The sequence below is a fragment of the Pseudophryne corroboree genome, chromosome 1, assembly GCF_028390025.1.
Source record: "Pseudophryne corroboree isolate aPseCor3 chromosome 1, aPseCor3.hap2, whole genome shotgun sequence".
In the NCBI taxonomy this organism is placed as follows: domain Eukaryota; kingdom Metazoa; phylum Chordata; class Amphibia; order Anura; family Myobatrachidae; genus Pseudophryne; species Pseudophryne corroboree.
In genome coordinates this window covers 204,784,808-204,810,545 of record NC_086444.1, presented here as the reverse complement: position 1 = coordinate 204,810,545, position 25,738 = coordinate 204,784,808, and the positions used below count along the sequence as shown (strand labels likewise).

The window sequence follows — 25,738 nt, the reverse complement described above, 5'->3', positions numbered from 1 at the left end:
ATAGTAGAATTGCTAACGAAAGATTAGCAATTCTGCTATTAAGTATTTCCTTGCAGTTTCTGAGTAGCTCCAGACCTACTCCTAGATTGCGATCACCTCAGTCTGTTTAGTTCCTGGTTTGACGTCACAAACACGCCCAGCGTCCGGCCAGCCACTCCCCCGTTTCTCCAGCCACTCTTGCGTTTTCTGCTGGCACGCCTGCGTTTTTTAGCACACTCCCGGAAAACGCTCAGTTACCACCCAGAAACACCCACTTCCTGTCAATCATTCTCCGATCAACAGAGCGACTGAAAAGCTTTAGAACAAAAACAAATACTCAAAATAGGTGCTCAGTGTTGTTTCATGTAGACAAATATAGTGAATACTTAAAGTCCATATGTGCGACAAAGGAAAAAGAGTCCAACTCCAATAAGAGCCTGCTGTAGTGATGTAAACGAATCTTCTGATCCACAGATACCTCACGGTGATATGCAATGGAAAAATAAATGAGATATCATGGTATAGTAAGTCCAATAGAGCTGAATGATATTCTCTCAGACAATTGCTAGACCAATTATTAAAGGGTAGCGTACCCCACTCACACTGGATAAAGTTAAACTCCACACGTAAAGGTATCTTTTTAGACTGGGCTGTAGGGATATTCCATAACAATGAATGCGTACCATTACTCACTCAGAATCAAGCGTCGATCCTCCCATAACGGTTTCTTTTATGTCCTGCTCCAAAAATGGACGAGGGAGTGGTAATATAAAAACTATTTATTTAAAAAGTTAAAAATTAATAGGAGACCACACATATACAACTCAGGGGTGGCAATGGAAAATCCAGTGGTGGCCGCCGGCCGAAAACGGCAATACCAGACAGATGTAATGCACAATCACAACCACAAGAGATGAGTATTGTGTGATACTACCTATCTGCACCCTTTTTGTGGAGTAACTGCCGGATTTTAGCCTATTAGCAATTCTGCTAAAAATAGCAGCGAGCGAACAACTCTGAATGACCACCTGTGTTCCAAATCCTGAGTCAGACCTGGGATTTTGGTGGAAGTAAATATCCCTCAATTTCCAGGGACAGTCCAAGATTTTACAGATCTGTACATGGTAATATCTCTGTTTTTTTAATATTGACTTATGCCACAAAAAAACAACATTTTTTGTCTCTTTGGTAGAGATGTGCACTTGAAATTTTTCGGGTTTTGTGTTTTGGTTTTGGGTTCGGTTCCGCGGCCGTGTTTTGGGTTCGACCGCGTTTTGGCAAAACCTCACCGAATTTTTTTTGTCGGATTCGGGTGTGTTTTGGATTCGGGTGTTTTTTCCAAAAAACACTAAAAAACAGCTTAAATCATAGAATTTGGGGGTCATTTTGATCCCAAAGTATTATTAACCTCAAAAACCATAATTTCCACTCATTTTCAGTCTATTCTGAATACCTCACACCTCACAATATTATTTTTAGTCCTAAAATTTGCACCGAGGTCGCTGGATGACTAAGCTAAGCGACCCTAGTGGCCGACACAAACACCTGGCCCATCTAGGAGTGGCACTGCAGTGTCACGCAGGATGGCCCTTCCAAAAAACCCTCCCCAAACAGCACATGACGCAAAGAAAAAAAAGAGGCGCAATGAGGTAGCTGTGTGAGTAAGATAAGCGACCCTAGTGGCCGACACAAACACCTGGCCAATCTAGGAGTGGCACTGCAGTGTCACGCAGGATGGCCCTTCCAAAAAACCCTCCCCAAACAGCACATGACGCAAAGAAAAAAAGAGGCGCAATGAGGTAGCTGTGTGAGTAAGATAAGCGACCCTAGTGGCCGACACAAACACCTGGCCCATCTAGGAGTGGCACTGCAGTGTCACGCAGGATGTCCCTTCCAAAAAACCCTCCCCAAACAGCACATGACGCAAAGAAAAAAAGAGGCGCAATGAGGTAGCTGTGTAAGTAAGATAAGCGACCCTAGTGGCCGACACAAACACCGGGCCCATCTAGGAGTGGCACTGCAGTGTCACGCAGGATGTCCCTTCCAAAAAACCCTCCCCAAACAGCACATGACGCAAAGAAAAAAAGAGGCGCAATGAGGTAGCTGTGTGAGTAAGATAAGCGACCCTAGTGGCCGACACAAGCACCGGGCCCATCTAGGAGTGGCACTGCAGTGTCACGCAGGATGGCCCTTCCAAAAAATACTCCCCAAACAGCACATGACGCAAAGAAAAAAAGAGGCGCAATGAGGTAGCTGTGTGAGTAAGATAAGCGACCCTAGTGGCCGACACAAACACCTGGCCCATCTAGGAGTGGCACTGCAGTGTCACGCAGGATGTCCCTTCCAAAAAACCCTCCCCAAACAGCACATGACGCAAAGAAAAAAAGAGGCGCAATGAGGTAGCTGTGTGAGTAAGATAAGCGACCCTAGTGGCCGACACAAACACCGGGCCCATCTAGGAGTGGCACTGCAGTGTCACGCAGGATGTCCCTTCCAAAAAACCCTCCCCAAACAGCACATGACGCAAAGAAAAAAAGAGGCGCAATGAGGTAGCTGTGTGAGTAAGATAAGTGACCCTAGTGGCCGACACAAACACCGGGCCCATCTAGGAGTGGCACTGCAGTGTCAAGCAGGATGGCCCTTCCAAAAAACCCTCCCCAAACAGCAAATGACGCAAAGAAAAAAAGAGGCGCAATGAGGTAGCTGTGTGAGTAAGATAAGCGACCCTAGTGGCCGACACAAACACCGGGCCCATCTAGGAGTGGCACTGCAGTGTCACGCAGGATGGCCCTTCCAAAAAACCCTCCCCAAACAGCACATGACGCAAAGAAAAAAAGAGGCGCAATGAGGTAGCTGTGTGTGAGTAAGATAAGCGACCCTAGTGGCCGACACAAACACCGGGCCCATCTAGGAGTGGCACTGCAGTGTCACGCAGGATGGCCCTTCCAAAAAATACTCCCCAAACAGCACATGACGCAAAGAAAAATTAAAGAAAAAAGAGGTGCAAGATGGAATTGTCCTTGGGCCCTCCCACCCACCCTTATGTTGTATAAACAGGACATGCACACTTTAACCAACCCATCATTTCAGTGACAGGGTCTGCCACACGACTGTGACTGAAATGACGGGTTGGTTTGGACCCCCACCAAAAAAGAAGCAATTAATCTCTCCTTGCACAAACTGGCTCTACAGAGGCAAGATGTCCACCTCATCATCATCCTCCGATATATCACCGTGTACATCCCCCTCCTCACAGATTATCAATTCGTCCCCACTGGAATCCACCATCTCAGGTCCCTGTGTACTTTGTGGAGGCAATTGCTGCTGGTCAATGTCTCCATGGAGGAATTGATTATAATTCATTTTAATGAACATCATCTTCTCCACATTTTCTGGATGTAACCTCGTACGCTGATTGCTGACAAGGTGAGCGGCGGCACTAAACACTCTTTCGGAGTACACACTTGTGGGAGGGCAACTTAGGTAGAATAAAGCCAGTTTGTGCAAGGGCCTCCAAATTGCCTCTTTTTCCTGCCAGTATAAGTACGAACTGTGTGACGTGCCTACTTGGATGCGGTCACTCATATAATCCTCCACCATTCTTTCAATGGTGAGAGAATCATATGCAGTGACAGTAGACGACATGTCCGTAATCGTTGTCAGGTCCTTCAGTCCGGACCAGATGTCAGCATCAGCAGTCGCTCCAGACTGCCCTGCATCACCGCCAGCGGGTGGGCTCGGAATTCTGAGCCTTTTCCTCGCACCCCCAGTTGCGGGAGAATGTGAAGGAGGAGATGTTGACAGGTCGCGTTCCGCTTGACTTGACAATTTTCTCACCAGCAGGTCTTTGAACCCCAGCAGACTTGTGTCTGCCGGAAAGAGAGATCCAAGGTAGGCTTTAAATCTAGGATCGAGCATGGTGGCCAAAATGTAGTGCTCTGATTTCAACAGATTGACCACCCGTGAATCCTTGTTAAGCGAATTAAGGGCTCCATCCACAAGTCCCACATGCCTAGCGGAATCGCTCCGTGTTAGCTCCTCCTTCAATGTCTCCAGCTTCTTCTGCAAAAGCCTGATGAGGGGAATGACCTGACTCAGGCTGGCAGTGTCTGAACTGACTTCACGTGTGGCAAGTTCAAAGGGCATCAGAACCTTGCACAATGTTGAAATCATTCTCCACTGCGCTTGAGACAGGTGCATTCCACCTCCTATATCGTGCTGAATTGTATAGGCTTGAATGGCCTTTTGCTGCTCCTCCAACCTCTGAAGCATATAGAGGGTTGAATTCCACCTCGTTACCACTTCTTGCTTCAGATGATGGCAGGGCAGGTTCAGTTGTTTTTGGTGGTGCTCCAGTCTTCTGTACGTGGTGCCTGTACGCCGAAAGTGTCCCGCAATTCTTCTGGCCAATGACAGCATCTCTTGCACACCCCTGTCGTTTTTTAAAAAATTCTGCACCACCAAATTCAAGGTATGTGCAAAACATGGGACGTGCTGGAATTTGCCCAGATTTAATGCACACACAATATTGCTGGCGTTGTCCGATGCCACAAATCCACAGGAGAGTCCAATTGGGGTAAGCCATTCCGCGATGATCTTCCTCAGTTGCCGTAAGAGGTTTTCAGCTGTGTGCATATTCTGGAAAGCGGTGATACAAAGCGTAGCCTGCCTAGGAAAGAGTTGGCGTTTGCGAGATGCTGCTACTGGTGCCGCCGCTGCTGTTCTTGCGGCGGGAGTCCATACATCTACCCAGTGGGCTGTCACAGTCATATAGTCCTGACCCTGCCCTGCTCCACTTGTCCACATGTCCGTGGTTAAGTGGACATTGGGTACAACTGCATTTTTTAGGACACTGGTGAGTCTTTTTCTGACGTCCGTGTACATTCTCGGTATCGCCTGCCTAGAGAAGTGGAACCTAGATGGTATTTGGTAACGGGGGCACACTACCTCAAGAAATTGTCTAGTTCCCTGTGAACTAACGGCGGATACCGGACGCACGTCTAACACCAACATAGTTGTCAAGGCCTCAGTTATCCGCTTTGCAGCAGGATGACTGCTGTGATATTTCATCTTCCTCGCAAAGGACTGTTGGACAGTCAATTGCTTACTGGAAGTAGCACAAGTGGGCTTACGACTTCCCCTCTGGGATGACGATCGACTCCCAGCAGCAACAACAGCAGCGCCAGCAGCAGTAGGCATTACACTCAAGGATGCATCGGAGGAATCCCAGGCAGGAGAGGACTCGTCAGAATTGCCAGTGACATGGCCTGCAGGACTATTGGCATTCCTGGGTAAGGAGGAAATTGACACTGAGGGAGTTGGTGGGGTGGTTTGCGTGAGCTTGGTTACAAGAGGAAGGGATTTACTGGTCAGTGGACTGCTTCCGCTGTCACCCAAAGTTTTTGAACTTGTCACTGACTTATTATGAATGCGCTGCAGGTGACGTATAAGGGAGGATGTTCCGAGGTGGTTAACGTCCTTACCCCTACTTATTACAGCTTGACAAAGGCAACACACGGCTTGACACCTGTTGTCCGCATTTCTGTTGAAATACTTCCACACCGAAGAGCTGACTTTTTTGGTATTTTCACCAGGCATGTCAATGGCCATATTCCTCCAACGGACAACAGGTGTCTCCCCGGGTGCCTGACTTAAACAAACCACCTCACCATCAGAATCCTCCTGGTCAATTTCCTCCACAGCGCCAGCAACACCCATATCCTCCTCATCCTGGTGTACTTCAACACTGACATCTTCAATCTGACTATCAGGAACTGGACTGCGGGTGCTCCTTCCAGCACTTGCAGGGGGCGTGCAAATGGTGGAAGGCGCATGCTCTTCACGTCCAGTGTTGGGAAGGTCAGGCATCGCAACCGACACAATTGGAGTCGGACTCTCCTTGTGGATTTGGGATTTCGAAGAACGCACAGTTCTTTGCGGTGCTACTGCTTTTGCCATCTTGAGTCTTTTCATTTTTCTAGCGAGAGGCTGAGTGCTTCCATCCTCATGTGAAGCTGAACCACTAGCCATGAACATAGGCCAGGGCCTCAGCCGTTCCTTGTCACTCCGTGTGGTAAATGGCATATTGGCAAGTTTACGCTTCTCCTCCGACAATTTTATTTTAGGTTTTGGAGTCCTTTTTTTACTGATATTTGGTGTTTTGGATTTTACATGCTCTGTACTATGACATTGGGCATCGGCCTTGGCAGACGACGTTGCTGGCATTTCATCGTCTCGGCCATGACTAGTGGCAGCAGCTTCAGCACGAGGTGGAAGTGGATCTTGATCTTTCCCTAATTTTGGAACCTCAACATTTTTGTTCTCCATATTTTAATAGGCACAACTAAAAAGCACCTCAGGTAAACAATGGAGATGGATGGATACTAGTATACTTATGGATGGACTGCCGAGTGCCGACACAGAGGTAGCTACAGCCGTGGACTAACGTACTGTGTCTGCTGATAATATAGACTGGATGATAATGAGATGAAATCAATATATATGTATATATAATATCACCAGTACTGCAGCCGGACAGGTATATATATTTATTATGTAATGACTGATGACGGACCTGCTGGACACTGTCAGCTCAGCAGCACCACAGACTGCTACAGTAAGCTACTATAGTAGTATGTATAAAGAAGAAAGGAAAAAAAAAAAACCACGGGTAGGTGGTATACAATTATGGATGGACTGCCGAGTGCCGACACAGAGGTAGCTACAGCCGTGGACTACCGTACTGTGTCTGCTGCTAATATAGACTGGATGATAATGAGATGAAATCAATATATATGTATATATAATATCACTAGTACTGCAGCCGGACAGGTATATATATTTATTATGTAATGACTGATGACGGACCTGCTGGACACTGTCAGCTCAGCAGCACCGCAGACTGCTACAGTAAGCTACTATAGTAGTATGTATAAAGAAGAAAGAAAAAAAAAAACCACGGGTAGGTGGTATACAATTATGGATGGACTGCCGAGTGCCGACACAGAGGTAGCTACAGCCGTGGACTACCGTACTGTGTCTGCTGATAATATAGACTGGATGATAATGAGATGAAATCAATATATATGTATATATAATATCACTAGTACTGCAGCCGGACAGGTATATATATTTATTATGTAATGACTGATGACGGACCTGCTGGACACTGTCAGCTCAGCAGCACCGCAGACTGCTACAGTAAGCTACTATAGTAGTATGTATAAAGAAGAAAGAAAAAAAAAAAACCACGGGTAGGTGGTATACAATTATGGATGGACTGCCGAGTGCCGACACAGAGGTAGCTACAGCCGTGGACTACCGTACTGTGTCTGCTGATAATATAGACTGGATGATAATGAGATGAAATCAATATATATGTATATATAATATCACCAGTACTGCAGCCGGACAGGTATATATATTTATTATGTAATGACTGATGACGGACCTGCTGGACACTGTCAGCTCAGCAGCACCGCAGACTGCTACAGTAAGCTACTATAGTAGTATGTATAAAGAAGAAAAAAAAAAAACCACGGGTAGGTGGTATACAATTATGGATGGACTGCCGAGTGCCGACACAGAGGTAGCTACAGCCGTGGACTAACGTACTGTGTCTGCTGATAATATAGACTGGATGATAATGAGATGAAATCAATATATATGTATATATAATATCACTAGTACTGCAGCCGGACAGGTATATATATTTATTATGTAATGACTGATGACGGACCTGCTGGACACTGTCAGCTCAGCAGCACCGCAGACTGCTACAGTAAGCTACTATAGTAGTATGTATAAAGAAGAAAGAAAAAAAAAACCACGGGTAGGTGGTATACAATTATGGATGGACTGCCGAGTGCCGACACAGAGGTAGCTACAGCCGTGGACTACCGTACTGTGTCTGCTGATAATATAGACTGGATGATAATGAGATGAAATCAATATATATGTATATATAATATCACTAGTACTGCAGCCGGACAGGTATGTATATTTATTATGTAATGACTGATGACGGACCTGCTGGACACTGTCAGCTCAGCAGCACCGCAGACTGCTACAGTAAGCTACTATAGTAGTATGTATAAAGAAGAAAGAAAAGAAAAAAACCACGGGTAGGTGGTATACAATTATGGATGGACTGCCGAGTGCCGACATAGAGGTAGCTACAGCCGTGGACTAACGTACTGTGTCTGCTGATAATATAGACTGGATGATAATGAGATGAAATCAATATATATGTATATATAATATCACTAGTACTGCAGCCGGACAGGTATATATATTTATTATGTAATGACTGATGACGGACCTGCTGGACACTGTCAGCTCAGCAGCACCGCAGACTGCTACAGTAAGCTACTATAGTAGTATGTATAAAGAAGAAAGAAAAAAAAAAACCACGGGTAGGTGGTATACAATTATGGATGGACTGCCGAGTGCCGACACAGAGGTAGCTACAGCCGTGGACTAACGTACTGTGTCTGCTGATAATATAGACTGGATGATAATGAGATGAAATCAATATATATATATATATATATATAATTATATAATATCACTAGTACTGCAGCCGGACAGGTATATATATTTATTATGTAATGACTGATGACGGACCTGCTGGACACTGTCAGCTCAGCAGCACCGCAGACTGCTACAGTAAGCTACTATAGTAGTATGTATAAAGAAGAAAGAAAAAAAAAAAAACACGGGTAGGTGCTAGGTGGTATACAATATTATATAACACAAATATTCAGAGTGCGCACAGATACAATGGCATAATTAAAATTGAAATAATTACTCAAAGTAAAATCCAACCAGCATAACCGGAATGATAGAAAGATTATTTTTAATACACGTTAAAATTTGTCATACACGTTGTTCCATAAGCACAATACACATTTATGCAGAAACAGTGTATGCTATATATATCTCTCATAAAACCCAACGCGTTTCGTCCATTATGGACTTCATCAGGGGTACAAGTCACAGCTGGTAGGGTAAATAGAGGAGAGAAGAGGAGAAAAAAGAGCAAATGAGATACATCAAAACAGTAACATATCTTCATCAACCAGTTCACTTCATAGATTCATTTCACAATATATCAAAAAACAAGAGGGATATGGGAAATACCTCATGGTGTGACATTAAAGTTGATAAACGTATCTCTACAATCAAGAGAACTAGATGTTGAGGAAAGAGGGATATTCTCAAATCTATTCTTAGGTATATAATATCATACTTACTGGAATAATGCTTTAGCAAATTTCCTACAAGATGATCTCACTGTGAAGAGTGTTAAAACGTGATATATATCTCTAATGGAGAGAGAGTGTTAATTAGATTTAATCAAGCTAACTATATACCAGCTAGAGGGTTGATTATTACTTACATAATGATACTAAAAACTCCTAATCAGCTGCTCCTTAATTGTGGTTCCTTGTAGGTACTTTCTATGGAACACACAGATTTTTTGCTACTGATAAGGATTTAACCCATTGCAGCCCAATTTGTATTTAAGGTATATTCAGATACTTACATTTAATTATGGGGCAAATGACCAATTAGATTGTGTCCTCCAAGATTAATGGAAGTTCACAAGGGATCTAAATAGATTAAATAATGTTCATGATAATTTCTAACAATAATATTATAATCGGACAGTGGACTGGGATAGTGAATCTACTTACTTTAAAGTCAAGCCAATAACACCAAACAAAATGTCCAGTGAGGAAAGCAGCTGTAATGAATAGAAATAATCAGATCTTTACCTCACAATCAATTAGGTGAGAGGTTGATCAATTTAATTTAAGGTCGTAAAGTAGTACTTACACTAAAAGGTTCTGGATGTGTGTCAGCCTCCTCTCCTGGATGGTAAGTGAACTGGAGAGGCTATATCTGGCATGCTACACCTTGGATATACACTTATTTAGATCTATCCGATCAACCAATCATTAGAGCATAGGAAGTGAGGTAATTCACTCCTAGGTATAAATAGGCCAGATATAGCCTCTCCAGTTCACTTACCATCCAGGAGAGGAGGCTGACACACATCCAGAACCTTTTAGTGTAAAGGGGGGTACTCACGGAGCGATATTCTAAGCAATCTGACTAGATTGCTTAGAATATCGGCAGGATCGCTCCGTGTGTAGCCCCCTCGGCGATAGCGATGCGCGGCCCCGCACATCGCTATCGCCGCTGCTAGATTGGCCTGCATGCAGGCCAATCTAGCGGGTCGCTCACCTCACCCGCTGGGTGAAGTGAGCGGCCCCCCCGTCTCCCCCCGCACGCTCAGCACAGATCGCGCTGTGCTGAGCGGCAGGAGAGATGTGTGCTGAGCGGTTCGCTCAGCACGCATCTCTCCTTGATCGGCCCGTGAGTACTGGGCTTAAGTACTACTTTACGACCTTAAATTAAATTGATCAACCTCTCACCTAATTGATTGTGAGGTAAAGATCTGATTATTTCTATTCATTACAGCTTCTTTCCTCACTGGACGTTTTGTTTGGTGTTATTGGCTTGACTTTAAAGTAAGTAGATTCACTATCCCAGTCCACTGTCCGATTATAATATTATTGTTAGAAATTATCATGAACATTATTTAATCTATTTAGATCCCTTGTGAACTTCCATTAATCTTGGAGGACACAATCTAATTGGTCATTTGCCCCATAATTAAATGTAAGTATCTGAATATACCTTAAATACAAATTGGGCTGCAATGGGTTAAATCCTTATCAGTAGCAAAAAATCTGTGTGTTCCATAGAAAGTACCTACAAGGAACCACAATTAAGGAGCAGCTGATTAGAAGTTCACGAGAGTTTTTAGTATCATTATGTAAGTAATAATCAACCCTCTAGCTGGTATATAGTTAGCTTGATTAAATCTAATTAACACTCTCTCTCCATTAGAGATATATATCACGTTTTAACACTCTTCACAGTGAGATCATCTTGTAGGAAATTTGCTAAAGCATTATTCCAGTAAGTATGATATTATATACCTAAGAATAGATTTGAGAATATCCCTCTTTCCTCAACATCTAGTTCTCTTGATTGTAGAGATACGTTTATCAACTTTAATGTCACACCATGAGGTATTTCCCATATCCCTCTTGTTTTTTGATATATTGTGAAATGAATCTATGAAGTGAACTGGTTGATGAAGATATGTTACTGTTTTGATGTATCTCATTTGCTCTTTTTTCTCCTCTTCTCTCCTCTATTTACCCTACCAGCTGTGACTTGTACCCCTGATGAAGTCCATAATGGACGAAACGCGTTGGGTTTTATGAGATATATATATAGCATACACTGTTTCTGCATAAATGTGTATTGTGCTTATGGAACAACGTGTATGACAAATTTTAACGTGTATTAAAAATAATCTTTCTATCATTCCGGTTATGCTGGTTGGATTTTACTTTGAGTAATTATTTCAATTTTAATTATGCCATTGTATCTGTGCGCACTCTGAATATTTGTGTTATATTTTATCTATCGTCTCCCACTAGCAGGGAGACTTTTCAAGAGGTGCTGCCCTATCCTTGGTACAGCGCGAATTAAGGGTATTGTTGTATATTGTTTGAGTTTTATACAATATTATATATATATATATTATATACAATTTTATATATATATATATATATATATATATATATATATATATATATATATATATATATATATAACTCATAAACTGGTGGTGATTATTAAACTGGTGGTCAGGTCACTGGTCACACTATCAGCAACTTGCAAGTAGTACTCCTGAGTCCTAAGCAGACAATCACAATATATATTATACTGGTGGTCAGTGTGGTCACAAACAATGGCAGTGTGGCACTCTGGCAGCAAAAGTGTGCACTGTACGTTATATGTACTCCTGAGTCCTGCTCTCAGACTCTAACTGCTCCCCACTGTCAGTGTCTCCCCCACAAGTCAGATAATACAGTCACACTATCTCTATCACTTCAGCAAGTACTAGTAGTAGTAGTACTCCTCCTAATGCTCCCCAAAATTACTACTGTGTCTCTCTCTGTCTCACTCTCTTCTCGAATCTCTATAAACGGAGAGGACGCCAGCCACGTCCTCTCCCTATGAATCTCAATGCACGTGTGAAAATGGCGGCGACGCGCGGCTCCTTATATAGAATCCGAGTCTTGCGATAGAATCCGAGCCTCGCGAGAATCCGACAGCGTGATGATGTTCGGGCGCGCTCGGGTTAACCGAGCAAGGCGGGAAGATCCGAGTCGCTCGGACCCGTGTAAAAAAAACTGAAGTTCGGGCGTGTTCGGATTCCGAGGAACCGAACCCACTCATCTCTACTCTTTGGTGCATCTTTTACTATTTATCCTTGTTAGCATACTTTATACATTCATATTTATGGAGCAGTAATAGTTGAAGTGCAATTGATAAATTAAATATATATAACATGATGGAAATTAACAGTACTTTGCATAGAGTACTTAGATGCACTGGCTCAGTAGCAAAGTGTCCTTAGTAACTATTTTAGAATGATCACACTAGCCAAGTAAGTGGCTAGAAGAAATTGTCATTCAAAGTCTTATGCATAATTACTGTAATGAGAGGTGAGTTATCCTAGCTTTATGTCCATGTGTGCTTATCTGATAAGTGTACTTAGTTTTCAAAGTTAAAAGTACCTACTCCAAATTAAATTAACCCATACAAATAATCTGCTCTTGCTAGGAAACAAGTTGCCATAGCAACAATAATGGTCCATCCAACTGCGCACTTTATATGTGCGGTTTACTTTCTCATGGCAAGGTATAAAATCTGATTTCATTTTTTCAATAATAATCACAGAGTTAATGGAATTTACTTTAATGATTAATGCACTCCAAGATGCATACTGGGGGCTATTCAACTGTTTGAAAAATAGGAATTTAATACGTACAAGCAATTCCTTTTCTCGTAGTCCGTAGTGGATACTGGAGAATAGTAGATTACCATGGGGTATAGATTGGGTCCATTGGAGCCTGGCATTTTAAGAACTTATTAGTGTGTGCTGGCTCCTCCTCTCTATGCCCCTCCTAGCAGACTCCGTTTAGAAAAATGTGCCCAAGGAGTCGGGTGCATTCTGTTGCTCTCCAGAGAGTTTTCTTCAGAAATCTCTTTTAGTTTGTTATTTTCAGGCACACTGGTTGGCAACCAGTCTGCCTGCTTCGTGGGACTTAGGGGGGGGACCGAACCAACTTCCTAAAGGGTTATTGGTTCGTATCCCCACTGACAGGACACTGAGCTCCTGAGGTGATGTTTCTCACACTCTCAGCGTGTGAGCCCATGCCGGCAGCATGCCGCCACCCCTAACAGATGCTGAAGCAGACGCGGTACAGTGAGTACTAAACCGGGGTCCTGGTTAGCGGGTCCCCGATGCAAATAGTGGCATGAAGGGACAGCGATCACCTGGCTACGGGCCGCGGTGCCCGCTGTGTACCCACACTGGCATTATAATCGTAAAAAGGGGGTTGTGCACTCTCTTTTCTCTTCCGTCCTAGAGTATACTGGGGTATAGACGGGTCCACTAGGAGCCATGGGAACTTTAAGAATTTGACAGTGTGGGCTGGCTCCTCCCTCTATGCCCCTCCTACCAGGCAGTTTAGAAAATGTGCCCGGAGGAGCCGGTCATGGTGAAGGAAGCTCCTGAAGAGTTTTCTGAATTTATTTATTCTATGTTTGTTATTTTCAGGCATATTTGCTGTGCAAGGGTGCGATCGCATGTGCAGCCAAGCGGTACAAAAATAGTTTGTGCAGTTTCTGAGTAGCTCAGAACTTACTCAGCCCTTGCGATCACTTCAGCCTTTCTGGTCCCGGAATTGACGTCAGACACCCGACCTGCAAACGCTTGGACACACCTGCGTTTTTCCAAACACTCCCAGAAAACGGTCAGTTGACACCCACAAACGCCCCTCTTCCTGTCAATCTCCTTGCGATCGCTGTGCGAATGGATTCTTTGTTAAATCCATCGCACAGCAACGATCCGCTTTGTACCCGTACGACATGCCTGCGCATTGCGGTGCATATGCAAGCGCAGTAGTGACCTGATTGCTGCGCTGCGAAAAACAGCAGCGTGAAATCAGGTTGGAATGACCCGCCTTGAACTCTAAGAGGGGCTGTTTGGTGTGACTGCAGCAAAGATGTAGGAAGACACATCAGTAGACATAGAAGACCAAAAACAGGATTTTAATACCTTCCGGTAAATCCTTTTCTCCTAGTCCGTAGAGGATGCTGGGGTCCATTTCATGACCATGGGGTATAGACGGTTCCGCAGGAGCCATGGCCACTTTTAGACTTTTCAAGGGTGTGAACTGGCTCCTCCCTCTATGCCCCTCCTCCAGACCTCAGTTATAGGAACTGTGCCCAGGGAGACGGACATTTCGAGGAAAGGATTTACATTTATAAAAACGGTGAGAATCATACCAGCTCACACCTCAACCATGCCGCACAACATGGCATTCAACATAACACACGCCAACAGGCATGAACCATTTACAGCAACATGCTGAAAACAAATGTAACACAACTTGTGTAACTAACTGAACAAAACTGCAGGTAAAGTACGCACCGGGTCGGGCGCCCAGCATCCTCTACGGACTAGGAGAGAAGGATTTACCGGTAGGTATTAAAATCCTGTTTTCTCATACGTCCTAGAGGATGCTGGGGTCCATTTCATGACCATGGGGTTTATACCAAAGCGCCAGTATGGGCGGGAGAGTGCGGATGACCCTGCAGCACCGATTGACCAAACTTGAGGTCCTCATCGGCCAAAGTGTCAAACTTATAAAATTTAGCAAAAGTGTTTGAACCTGACCAAGTAGCTGCTCGGCAAAGTTGTAATGCCGAGACTTCCCCCCCAGGGCAGCCGCCCAGGATGAGTCCACCTTCCTAGTAGAATGGGCCTTCACCGACTTCGGCAACGGCAAACTAGCCGAAGAATGAGCGTGCTGAATCGTATCTCTGATCCAGTGCGCAATGGTCTGCTTGGAAGCAGGACACCCAATCTTGTTAGGAGCATACAGGACAAACAGAGCCTCTGTTTTCCATATCCGAGCTGTTCTAGCGACATAAATCTGCAAAGCCCTAACCACATCTAGAGACTTTGACTCAGTGAACGTGTCAGTAGCCACTGGCACCACAATAGGTTGGTTTATGTGGAAAGATGAAACCACCTTCGGAAGAAAATGTTGGCAAGTTCTCAACTCCGCCCTATCTTCACGGAAGATCAGGTAAGGGCTCTTGTGAGACAAGGCCCCCAACTCCGACACCCGCCTTGCGGATGCCAAGGCTAAAAGCATCACCACTTTCCAAGTGAGAAACTTCAACTCTATCTCCTGTAGAGGTTAAAACCAACTCGATTGAAGGAACTGCAACATCACATTAAGGTCCCATGGTGCCACTGGAGGCACAAATGGAGGCTGGATGTGCAAAACCCCTTTCACAAAGGTCTGAACTTCTGGAAGAGAGGCCAATTGTTTTTGAAAGAAAACTGATAAGGCCGAAATCTGGACCTTGATTGACCCCAATCTAAGGCCCACATCCATACCAGCCTGCAGAAAATGGAGAAAACGTCCCAACTCAAAATCCTCCGTAGGAGCCTTCTTGGATTCACACCAAGACACATATTTTCTCCAAATACGGTGGTAATGTTTAGACGTTACTCCTTTTCTGGCCTGAATAAGAGTGGGGATGACTTCCTTGGAAATACCCTTTTGGGATAGGATCCGACTCTCAACAGTCATGCCGTCAAACGTAGCTGCGGTAAGTCTTGATGCACACACGGCCCCTGCTGTAGTAGGTCCTCTCGAGGAGGAAGAGGCCGAGGATCTTCTATGAGCAACTCCTGAAGATCTGGATACCAAGCCCTCCTTGGCCAGTCTGGAGCAATGACGATTGCTCAACTGTTGTTCTTATTATTATTTTGAGAACTTTTGGACTCAGTGGAAGTGGAGGGAAAACATATACCGACCAAAACACCCACTGGGTCACCAGTGCATCCACTGCTATTGCTTGAGGGTCTCTCGACCTGGAACAATATCTCGGAAGCTTCTTGTTTAGACGAGATGCCATCATGTCTACTTGAGGAACTTCCCAAAGACTTGTCACCTCTGCGAAGACTTCTTGGTGGAGGCCCCACTCTCCTGGATGGAGATCGTGTCTGCTGAGGAAGTCTGCTTCCCAGTTGTCCACTCCCGGAATGAAAATTGCTGACAGAGCTCTAACATGTCTTTCTGCCCAGAGGAGAATCCTTGTCACCTCTGCCATTGCTGCTCTGCTTTTCGTTCCGCCTTGCCTGTTTATGTACGCGACTGCTGTTACATTGTCCGACTGGATCTACACGGGATGATCTTGAAGAAGATGTACCGCTTGTAGAGGGCCATTGTAAATGGCTCTCAATTCCAGAACGTTTGTGTGAAGGCAGGATTCCTGACTTGACCATTTTCCTTGGAAGCTTTCCCCCTGTGTGACAGCTCCCCAGCCTCGGAGACTTGCATCCGTGGTTATTAGGAGCCAGTCGTGAATCCCAAACCTGCATCCCTCTAGTAGGTGAGAACTGTGTAGCCACCACTGGAGCGAAATCCTGGCTTTGGGGGACAGGATTATTTTCCGGTGCATGTGTAGGTGGGATCCGGACCACTTGTCCAACAGGTCCCACTGGAATACTCTGGCATGAAATCGGCCAAACTGTATGGCCTCGTAGGCCGCTACCATTTTCCCCAACAACCGAATGCATTGATGGATCGACACGCTTGTTGGTTTCAATATTTGTTTGACCATTTTCTGGATTTCCAGAGCCTTTTCCACTGGAAGAAATGCTCTCCGTACTTCTGTGTCCAGAATCATCCCTAAAAAGGACAATCTTGTCGTCGGTTCCAACTGCGACTTTGGAAAATTCATGATCCAACTGTGTTGTTGGAGTATTGACAGGGAGAGTGCGATGTTCTGCACCAACTGTTCCCTGGATCTCGCTTTTATCAGGAGATCGTCCAGATAAGGAATTATATTGACTCCTATTTGAAGAAGGAGGACCATCATCTCCGCCATCACCTTGGTGAATACACTCGGTGCCGTGGAGAGTCCGAACGGCAACGTCTGGAACTGGTAATGGCAATCCTGTACTGCGAATCTCAGATAAGCTTGGTGAGGAGGATAAATGGGAACACGCAAGTAAGCATCCTTTATGTCTACTGACACCATGAAGTCCCCCTCCTCCAGACTGGAAATCACTACCCTCAGGGATTCCATCTTGAACTTGAACCTTTTCAGGTAGAGATTCAGATTTTTCAGGTTTAAAATTGGTCTGACCGAGCCGTCTGGCTTCGGAACTATGAAGAGGCTTGAATAAAAACCTTCTCCTTGCTGAGACAAGGGTACCAGGACAATGACCTGATCCTGACATAATTTTTGAATTGCCGTTGTTAATGCCTCTCTTCCTGGAAGAGAAGCTGGCAAGGTCGATTTAAAAAATTAGCATGGGGGGACGTCTTGAAACTCTAGTTTGTACCCATGGGACACTATTTGCGAGACCCATGGGTCCAGGCCAGACTGAATCAAGATTTAGCTGAAAAGTTTCAGACGTGCTCCCACCCGAGCGGACTCCCGCAAGGGAGCCCCAGCGTCATGCTGCATATTTGGCAGGAGCAGGGGTTGACTTCTGCTCCTGGGATCCTGGAGACGCTACGGACTTCTTTCCTTTTCCCCTTCCCCTACCTGCAAAGAAGGGGGAACCTTTGGCCTTTTTGTATTTGTTGGGCTGAAAGGACTGCATGTGAGAGTGATGTGTCTTTTTTGCTGGTGCAGGAGCAGAAGGCAAGAATGTCAACTTACCTGCGGTAGCCGCCGTGACTAACGCATCCAGCCCATCACCAAACAAGGCCTCACCTTTATACGGGAGAGCCTCCATATTTCTTTTGGAATCTGCATCAGCATTCCACTGGCGAATCCACAACGCCCTCCGAGCCGATACTGCCATGGTAGCGGTTCTTGATCCCAAGCGACCAATATATTTCATGGTTTCTAGTACGTACGCAGCAGCGTCTTTGATATGACCTAATGTTATGAGTATCTCGTCTCCATCTATTGTATGTCTAATGACAAGTTTTCTGACCACTTTTCAATAGCACTACTCACCCACGCACAAACAATGGTAGGCCTGAGTAGTGTCCCATTGGCCACATCAGTAGATCACCTCACTCACTTGCGGTCTGTCGGCTCCTTAAGTGAAGCCATTCCAGGTGCAGGGAGAAACACCTTTTCTCTTTTATGACAGGGCCCTTTCTAAAATGCAGGGTGACTCCACCTTTTGGAAAAAGGTAAGCTGCCTGAATTCCTTTTAGGAATCTGAAATTTATTTTCAGGTTAAATCAGACTCACTCCAAGAGACTGTTCAACTCCTGAGGTGGAGGGAAAATTACATTACTTCTTTACTACAGTAAACCCTCTCCTTGTGGTAAAAGAGGGGGCTTCGTAACTTCTAACACCTCCTTTAAAGCTAAAACATGTTTTGAATGCTTTTTGCTAACTTAGGACCTATTCCCCTGGAATCACTAGTGTCGACACAGGAATCAGAGTCCGTGTCGGTATCAGTTTGTACTACTTGTGCAAATTTGTATGTGACCCAGAGGGGTCCCTGTGGATGAAAGGCATAACTATTAAAAATCACATCTTCAACAGATTATATTCAGTTTTCTGTATGAGATTCAGTAGTGATTCACACTATCATGTAACCTTTCACCAAGTCAGGCTCTTGGTGTCATATTACACCTCTGTGTCTCTAACATGTCTCCCACAGAGGAAGAGATTCCCTGCCACAGACATGTCACACACGTGCACAACCACACCACAGACACTCCGGGACTTATAGGGGACAAACCAACAGTAAAATCTGTCAGAGGGACACAGATAGGATTTGCCAGTTCACAACCCAGCGCCAGTAACATAATGTCTGTGAACACAAAATGCCCACTGAGATGCAGCGCTTTTATAATGCTAATCACACAATTCTATAGCACCAAATTCACTGTGGCCCCCCCTGTTTTGCACCCTGATACTTGTTCAGTAGTGGAGGAGGACCAGCGCTGTCTCTGCAGCCTGAGAAGGGAGAGAAAATGGCGCTGAGCAGTGTGCTGGCTGACTGAGGAGGAAGCTCCACTTTTCAATGGCGTGTTTCTCCTCAGCTTTTATGAGGTCATTTTTTATACTGGGGGGGTAGGACTGTGCCTCAGCAACTTATGCCCCTTATTTATGCCAGTTTCCATAGGTTTGATGCTGCCCAGGGCGCTCCCCCCCCGCGCCCTGCACCCTGCAGTGCCTGTGTATGTGTGGGCAACATGGCGCGCTGCGCTCCCGCCAGCCGCGCGGTACCTTTAGCCGTCACTTTCTTGATTGAAGATCTGTCTTCTAACATTCACCTGTCTTCTGGCTCTGTGAGGGGGGTGACGGTGTGCTGTGGGAGTGAGCATCTAGGCACGGCTAGCGTTCAGTTCCCTGTAGGAGCTAATGGTGTCCTGTCAGCCAGAAGCAGAGCCATGAAACTCTTTAGGAAGTTGGTTCCTACTTCTGCCCCCTCAGTCCCACGAAGCAGGGAGACTGTTGCCAGCAGTTCTCCCTGAAAATAAAAAACCTAACATAAGTCTTTTCAGAGAAACTCAGTAGAGCTCCTCTGGAGTGCATCCAGTCTGCCTGGGCACATTTCTAAAACTGAGGTCTGGAGGAGGAGCATAGAGGGAGGAGCCAGTTCACACTCTTGAAAAGTCTTAAAGTGCCCATGGCTCCTGCGGAACCGTCTATACCCCATGGTCATGAAATGGACCCCAGCATCCTCTAGGACGTATGAGAAAGGTCATTATTTTCTTAAAGAGGATATATAGGGCCTAATTCAGAATTGCACACAATTCCACCTTTGAATGGATCTTGCAATTTGTATCAAATTACGCATGCGTTATGGCCTATATTCACAACTTTAGGACAATTACAGGTGATTCAGAGTCATACGAATCTCCATCAGATCTCTACTTGAGACTTAGTGGTGGTTAATGTGTGGCAAAGGAGCGTTTGCACGCAGGCTAAATGTGCTGTAGACGTGATGACAAAACTGCAGGCTATTCAGTGGTAAGCGTATGCAGAAATCCGAATGACTTACTCCAAGGATAGGGCTGATGTAAATATTGATGATGCTGATAACGACTGCTTTCACAAACACATGGGTGGGGGTCGTGTGGTAACATAGATGCAGCGACTCTAATGAAAAGGCAAGGAAGGGGGGGCATACTATATGGAGGGGGATTCAAAATCCCATTCAAAAGTACAGTCATCATCTGCAGGGCCAAATTAGCAATAGGGCGGATGGAGCTACAGCTCCAGGCCTCCACATAAATTAGAGATATGTGTGGACCCCCATGTTTTGATTCTAAATCAACATCGTGTTTTAGTTTGGTTTAGTTTTTTTTGCTCGGTTAAAAATTGATAAACAAATCGATAATCATTGATAAAAATCGACAAATCCAGCCAAAATCATGTAATTTTTATAATCGAAAACCCAAAATTCAGATTTAAAATCCAAATTCCAAGCCGCAGGAAGATCCAAACAGGGACTCGGTTCAGGATTTTGGTTCAGTTCGGACCCCCAAAAATTCAAGTGGATTCAGATTTCTGGAAAAGCAAACCACACATCTCTAATAAAAATAGGCCCAACATTAGCTAAATTATGCTATAAGACAGGACCACAAACTTACTTAAAGAACTTAAAGTGGGCGCATTATACTACACTGATATCTATCAGCTGACTGTAATAGGAAGATATTTCCCACAGTAAGTCAAGAGGAGCCAAGAGCAAATAGAAACAAGGGGGTATATTTACTAAGGTCCCGATTTTGACCGAGATGCCGTTTTTTCTTCAAAGTGTCATCTCGGTAATTTACTAAGCAAAAATCACGGCAGTGATGAGGGCATTCGTAATATTTTGGAAGTCAGCGGTGAGGTCACTTTCGGTCAACCGCTGACCTCAAAGTTCCCACCATTGGTTACAATGGAGCGCATAGGCGCTACATTGTAACACTGCCGTGTGCCGCCTGTCAGACAGTACAGGAGCACACAGCCGATCAGGAGGGTGCCACAACGTGGCGCTCCCTGATTGGCTGAAGAAACCCACTTAGACATCAGTCAGAGGGGGTTTCTGGCATTCGGGGAAAGGGGTCCCATGTGAAAACATGGGTCCCCTTTCAGTTCGTGGTCGGGTGTCCCGTTTTTTTATTTTTACAAGTACGTGGATTACAAATGGATTATCCGAGGAGTCCTCTACACTGGATTTGGTGAGTAGGATTTTTTCAACAGGTACACCATGGATTCTACTGGAGAAGAGGACCGACCCTCGTGTGAACATAAGGTAAGTATGTGTATATGGTGGTGTGTATGTATGCATTAAAGTTATACTTTCAAGGTGTGTGTGTAATGTCTTTATTGGGGTATTTTTTTAGTAGTAGTACTACAGGTACCAGCGGGCCCGGTTTTCCGCCGCATGCTGGTACTTGTGGTTCTCCAAGTACCAGCTTGCGGGGGAGGCTTGCTGGGACTTGTAGTACTGCTACTAAAAACAATATTCATTACTTTCAACAAAGGCTATCAGTCCCCCATCCGCAGCCCAATGGATGGGGGGGACAGCCTCGGGCTTCACCCCTGGCCCTTGGGTGGCTGGGGGGGGGACCCCTTGATTGAAGGGGTCCCCACTCCCCCAGGGTACCCCGGCCAGGGGTGACTAGTTGGATATTTGATGCCACGGCCGCAAGGCACTGTATAAAAGTGACCCCCGGCTGTGGCATTATCTGTCCAGCTAGTGGAGCCCGGTGCTGGTTTCAAAAATACGAGGGACCCCTACGCTTTTTGTCCCCCGTATTTTTGGAACCAGGACCAGGCGCAGAGCCCGGTGCTGGTTGCTTAAATATGGGGGAACCCCTGTCAATTTTCCCCCCATATTTTTGCAACCAGGGCCGGCTCAAAGAGCCCGAGGCTGGTTTGGCTTAGGAGGGGGGACCCCACGCAATTTTTTTTTTAAAGTTTAAACATTTTTTATTTTTTTTACAAGGTGCACAATGAAGCCCTGCACGGATCTCTCAGATCCGACCGAGATTCATTGTATTAAAGTCGGCAGTGTTTTACAAGTCACTCACGTAAAACACTGCCTAAAAAAACGAATGACATAGACATCGGAAAAACCGAAAATGCAGAATACGGCAGCTTAGTAAATTAGTCGTAATCAATTCAAAAAGTTGCATATTTACACTTTCGATGTCATTCGTGATTGAACTTTGACCTCAAACGGGAAAATACGAATCTTAGTAAATTTACCCCAAGAAGTGATATGACCTTAATCCATCAAAGTGCAAAACTATCTTAATTCAGGGTCAAAAACTACTAAATAATAGCAACAAAACTGATGCAGAAGGACAATAGGGGGTAATTCCAAGTTGATCGCAGCAGAAAATTTGTTAGCAGTTGGGCAAAACCATGTGCACTGCAGGTGGGGCAGATGTAACATGTGCAGAGAGAGTTAGATTTGGGTGGGTTATTTTATTTCTGTGCAGGGTAAATACTGGCTGCTTTATTTTTACACTGCAAATTAGATTGCAGATTGAACACACCACACCCAAATCTAACTCTCTCTGCACATATTAAATCTGCCTCCCCTGCAGTGCACATGGTTTTGCCCAACTGCTAAAAAAATTCCTGCTGCGATCAACTTGGAATTACCCCCATAGTGTAGTCTTCTCTCCTAGGCACTTCCATAAAGAAACATGTTCATGCTGAGATGGGATCTACATCACCTGTGTTAATTTGGGATAATGGCCCTCATTCCGAGTTGTTCGCTCGCTAGCTGCTTTTATCAGCCGTGCAAACGCTAAGCCGCCGCCCTCTGGGAGCGTATCTTAGCTTAGCAGAAGTGCGAACGAAAGGATCGCATAGCGGCTACAAAAATTTTTTGTGCAGCTTCAGAGTAGCTCCAGACCTACTCCTAGCTTGCGATCACTGCAGACTATTTTGTTCCTGTTTTGACGTCACGAACACGCCCTGCGTTCGGCCAGCCACGCCTGCGTTTCCCCAGGCACGCCTGCGTTTGTATATGACATGCCTGCGTTTTTACACACACTCCCCGAAAATGGCCAGTTACCTCCCAGAAACACCCACTTCCTGTCAATCACTCTGCGGCCAGCAGCGCGATTGAAAAGCGTCGCTATAACTTGTGTGAAACTGCAACGGCCGTTGTGAAAGTACGTCAAGCGTGCGCATTGCGCCGCATACGCATGCGCAGAATTGCCAATTTCTTGCCTAATCGCTGCACAGGGACCGAAAGCAGCTAGCGAACAACTCGGAATGACCCCCAATGAGTCCAAATGTTGGGCCACAGTTGTTACTATTCATTGGAATTGCATGGCAGGGACGTATTACTGCACACCATTTATTTATTGCTCACTGTCCTCTTAATCTGCCATAACAACAATATTATTTTATTTAAAATCAGCTGTTTAGGGTTTTGTGTTCCTTCTTAGTTACAGAAATATTAATCTTACATAACCAGTGGTATATATAGGGAAACAAACAAAATCATTTCATACACTTAATACCCAGAGGAATCAACCTACCAAACAGCTGTGGAGGAACTGAATCACCATCTGCGTATGCAATGTACTTCCAGTCATTTTCTCTTAGCATGTAGGTTGAGGCATTTGCATCGGATCCATGAAACTGACTCAGTGCCCAGTTTGGATGCATGTCAGAGCCTGGGAATATATCATTCTCTGACACTGGGCTTAATAATGGCATTAGAGAGAAGCCGCTTATGTTTTGAGGAATGGAAACTCCAGCAATTTCTAAAACAGAGAGAGAAGACAAATCATAAAAAAAGTGATTTTACCATGACCAATTGTACTGAATTCAAATTGAAACACTATATAACAATTACATACCTCCCAACATGACCCTCTCCAGGAGGGACACAATGCTCTGCTCCTGGACTTTTCTCTTAGTGTATGCTTGTCTGCACCTGTGTTGAACAGGTTAATGGATAAGAAAGGTGTTTCAGCACAGGTGATGGCAAGCATACATTAAGAGGGAAGTCCAGGAGCAGAGCATTGTGTCCCTCCTGGAGAGGGTCATGTTGGGAGGTATGCAATTATATATCAATATTAAGTCCAGACTCAAATCACAGTTGAGATGGATGAAGCCATTTTTCTGGACATGCTGACGATCATTAACAGTGTCTGCAGTGCGGAGTACAATACACCTCGGTTTGGCACCCATTGATGGTCCGCCCAGTGTACATACATTTTGCTCTTGGGAAATACATCCACAAACTAGAAGCTCTTGTGTGAGGGATAAGTGGAGAGGTGAAAAAATTGAAAACAGTAAATATCACTTCAATAGTCCAACCAACTCTACCACTAAATAAAACATTATTAGGCATTATGCTAAAATACCGCTTGGTTTAACCACATAAAGTTTAAATGAACCATTAGATAGAGGGAACATTGGAGCTGCTATCATTAAACATAATCTTTTGTGTGCTAGAATCTTTGTTATACATTGGCAAAGTACACATAGAAATGCACTTCTCCCCTTTCTCTCATTTCAACAGTCTAGTCCAGCAAAATTAAATGTAGATTTTACTTTTCTCTTTAACACTAGCACACCAATGTGCCCACGCCTTACTTCGCAAGAAACACCCTCACTGCATGCACTGGCGGCTGCCACATTGCTCCTGAAACCTATACAGTTTAGGGGACGATCTAAAGACACTTGTGAAAATTGAGCACAGAACTACCAAAAAGATACAAAACCTCCACTGATTTGCACCTTCTGTAACTGTGTTTATGTGTATATTTCTTTGTATACAGTATGTGTGAGTATATGTGTGTGTTTATGCAGGGGCGTTTTAAGAGAGGAGGAGGCCCGTGTGCAGCCTTCTGCTTCAGGAGCCCCCTCCTCTCTGACTGATGAACAGGTATTTTAATACTTACCTCTCCTGGGTCCCCCGGTGGTGCCATCCCTCTCCGCAGCACAATAGAGTCTGAGAATAGACTCTATTGCGCATGCGCAAACCTCCGGGAACACGGCGCGGCGGACATTTTCCCAAAGATTTTGCTAATGCGCATGCGCCAAACTCCGGAAAAATGGCCGCCGTGCCATCTTTCCGGAGTTTTCAGCAAGCGCAATAGAGTTTGTTCCCCCTAGTGTTCAAACTCTATTACGCTGCTGAGAAGGGATGGCTCCGACGGGGGACTCCAGAGAGGTAAGTATTAAACAAATGGGTGCAGTGTGTGCGGGGTGGGCCCCCCAGGACCCTGGAAGCCCGTGTGCCTCACACACACTGCACACATTATAGATACGCCAATGTGTTTATGCATGTCTGTGTGTATATGTGCGTGTTTATGTATGTATGTGTATATCTGTGTATATGTCTGTGTATATATCTGTGTGTATATGTGTGTTTATGTATGTCTGTGCCTATATGTTTGGGAATATATAAATATATATATTTAATGTGCGGTGGTGGTGGTGAGAGGAGGGGGCACCGTGACAATACCCTGCTCCAGGTGCCATGTCTCCACGCTATGCCTCTGGCTGCAGAACTGCAGCCCCCCCAGGTGAAGTCCGCCACCCAGCTCAGTGTCAGTGAAGCCAGATGCAGTCTGTGACTGCACTGGCTTCACTCTGGCTGTTAGTGACTTTTACTGGAAGTCCTACA

The 25,738-nt window shown here is 44.9% G+C and overlaps 1 protein-coding gene and 1 long non-coding RNA gene across 6 annotated transcripts in view; one reads left to right on the top strand and one right to left on the bottom strand.

The window, feature by feature from the left end:
- ARSK (arylsulfatase family member K) overlaps nt 1-25,738 on the bottom strand; it is a 251,854-nt gene that overhangs the window by 43,087 nt on the left and 183,029 nt on the right. For 4 of the 5 annotated variants that reach the window (XR_010247578.1, XM_063964034.1, XM_063964035.1 and 1 more), the window contains one exon: nt 23,637-23,864. Coding sequence is in view for 4 of the 5 variants with exons in the window: in XM_063964034.1 (XP_063820104.1) it covers nt 23,637-23,864 (228 nt within the window). In the remaining variant the exon portion in view is untranslated. Of the gene's footprint in view, nt 1-20,594; nt 20,653-23,636; nt 23,865-25,738 lie in introns of those variants that run through there. The other variant, XM_063964036.1, reaches the window with a different exon arrangement.
- LOC135050915 (uncharacterized) lies at nt 10,156-11,385 on the top strand. Its single transcript, XR_010241944.1, has 5 exons — nt 10,156-10,517; nt 10,602-10,668; nt 10,755-10,825; nt 10,900-10,971; nt 11,226-11,385. It is a non-coding gene; the product is annotated as an uncharacterized LOC135050915 (long non-coding RNA).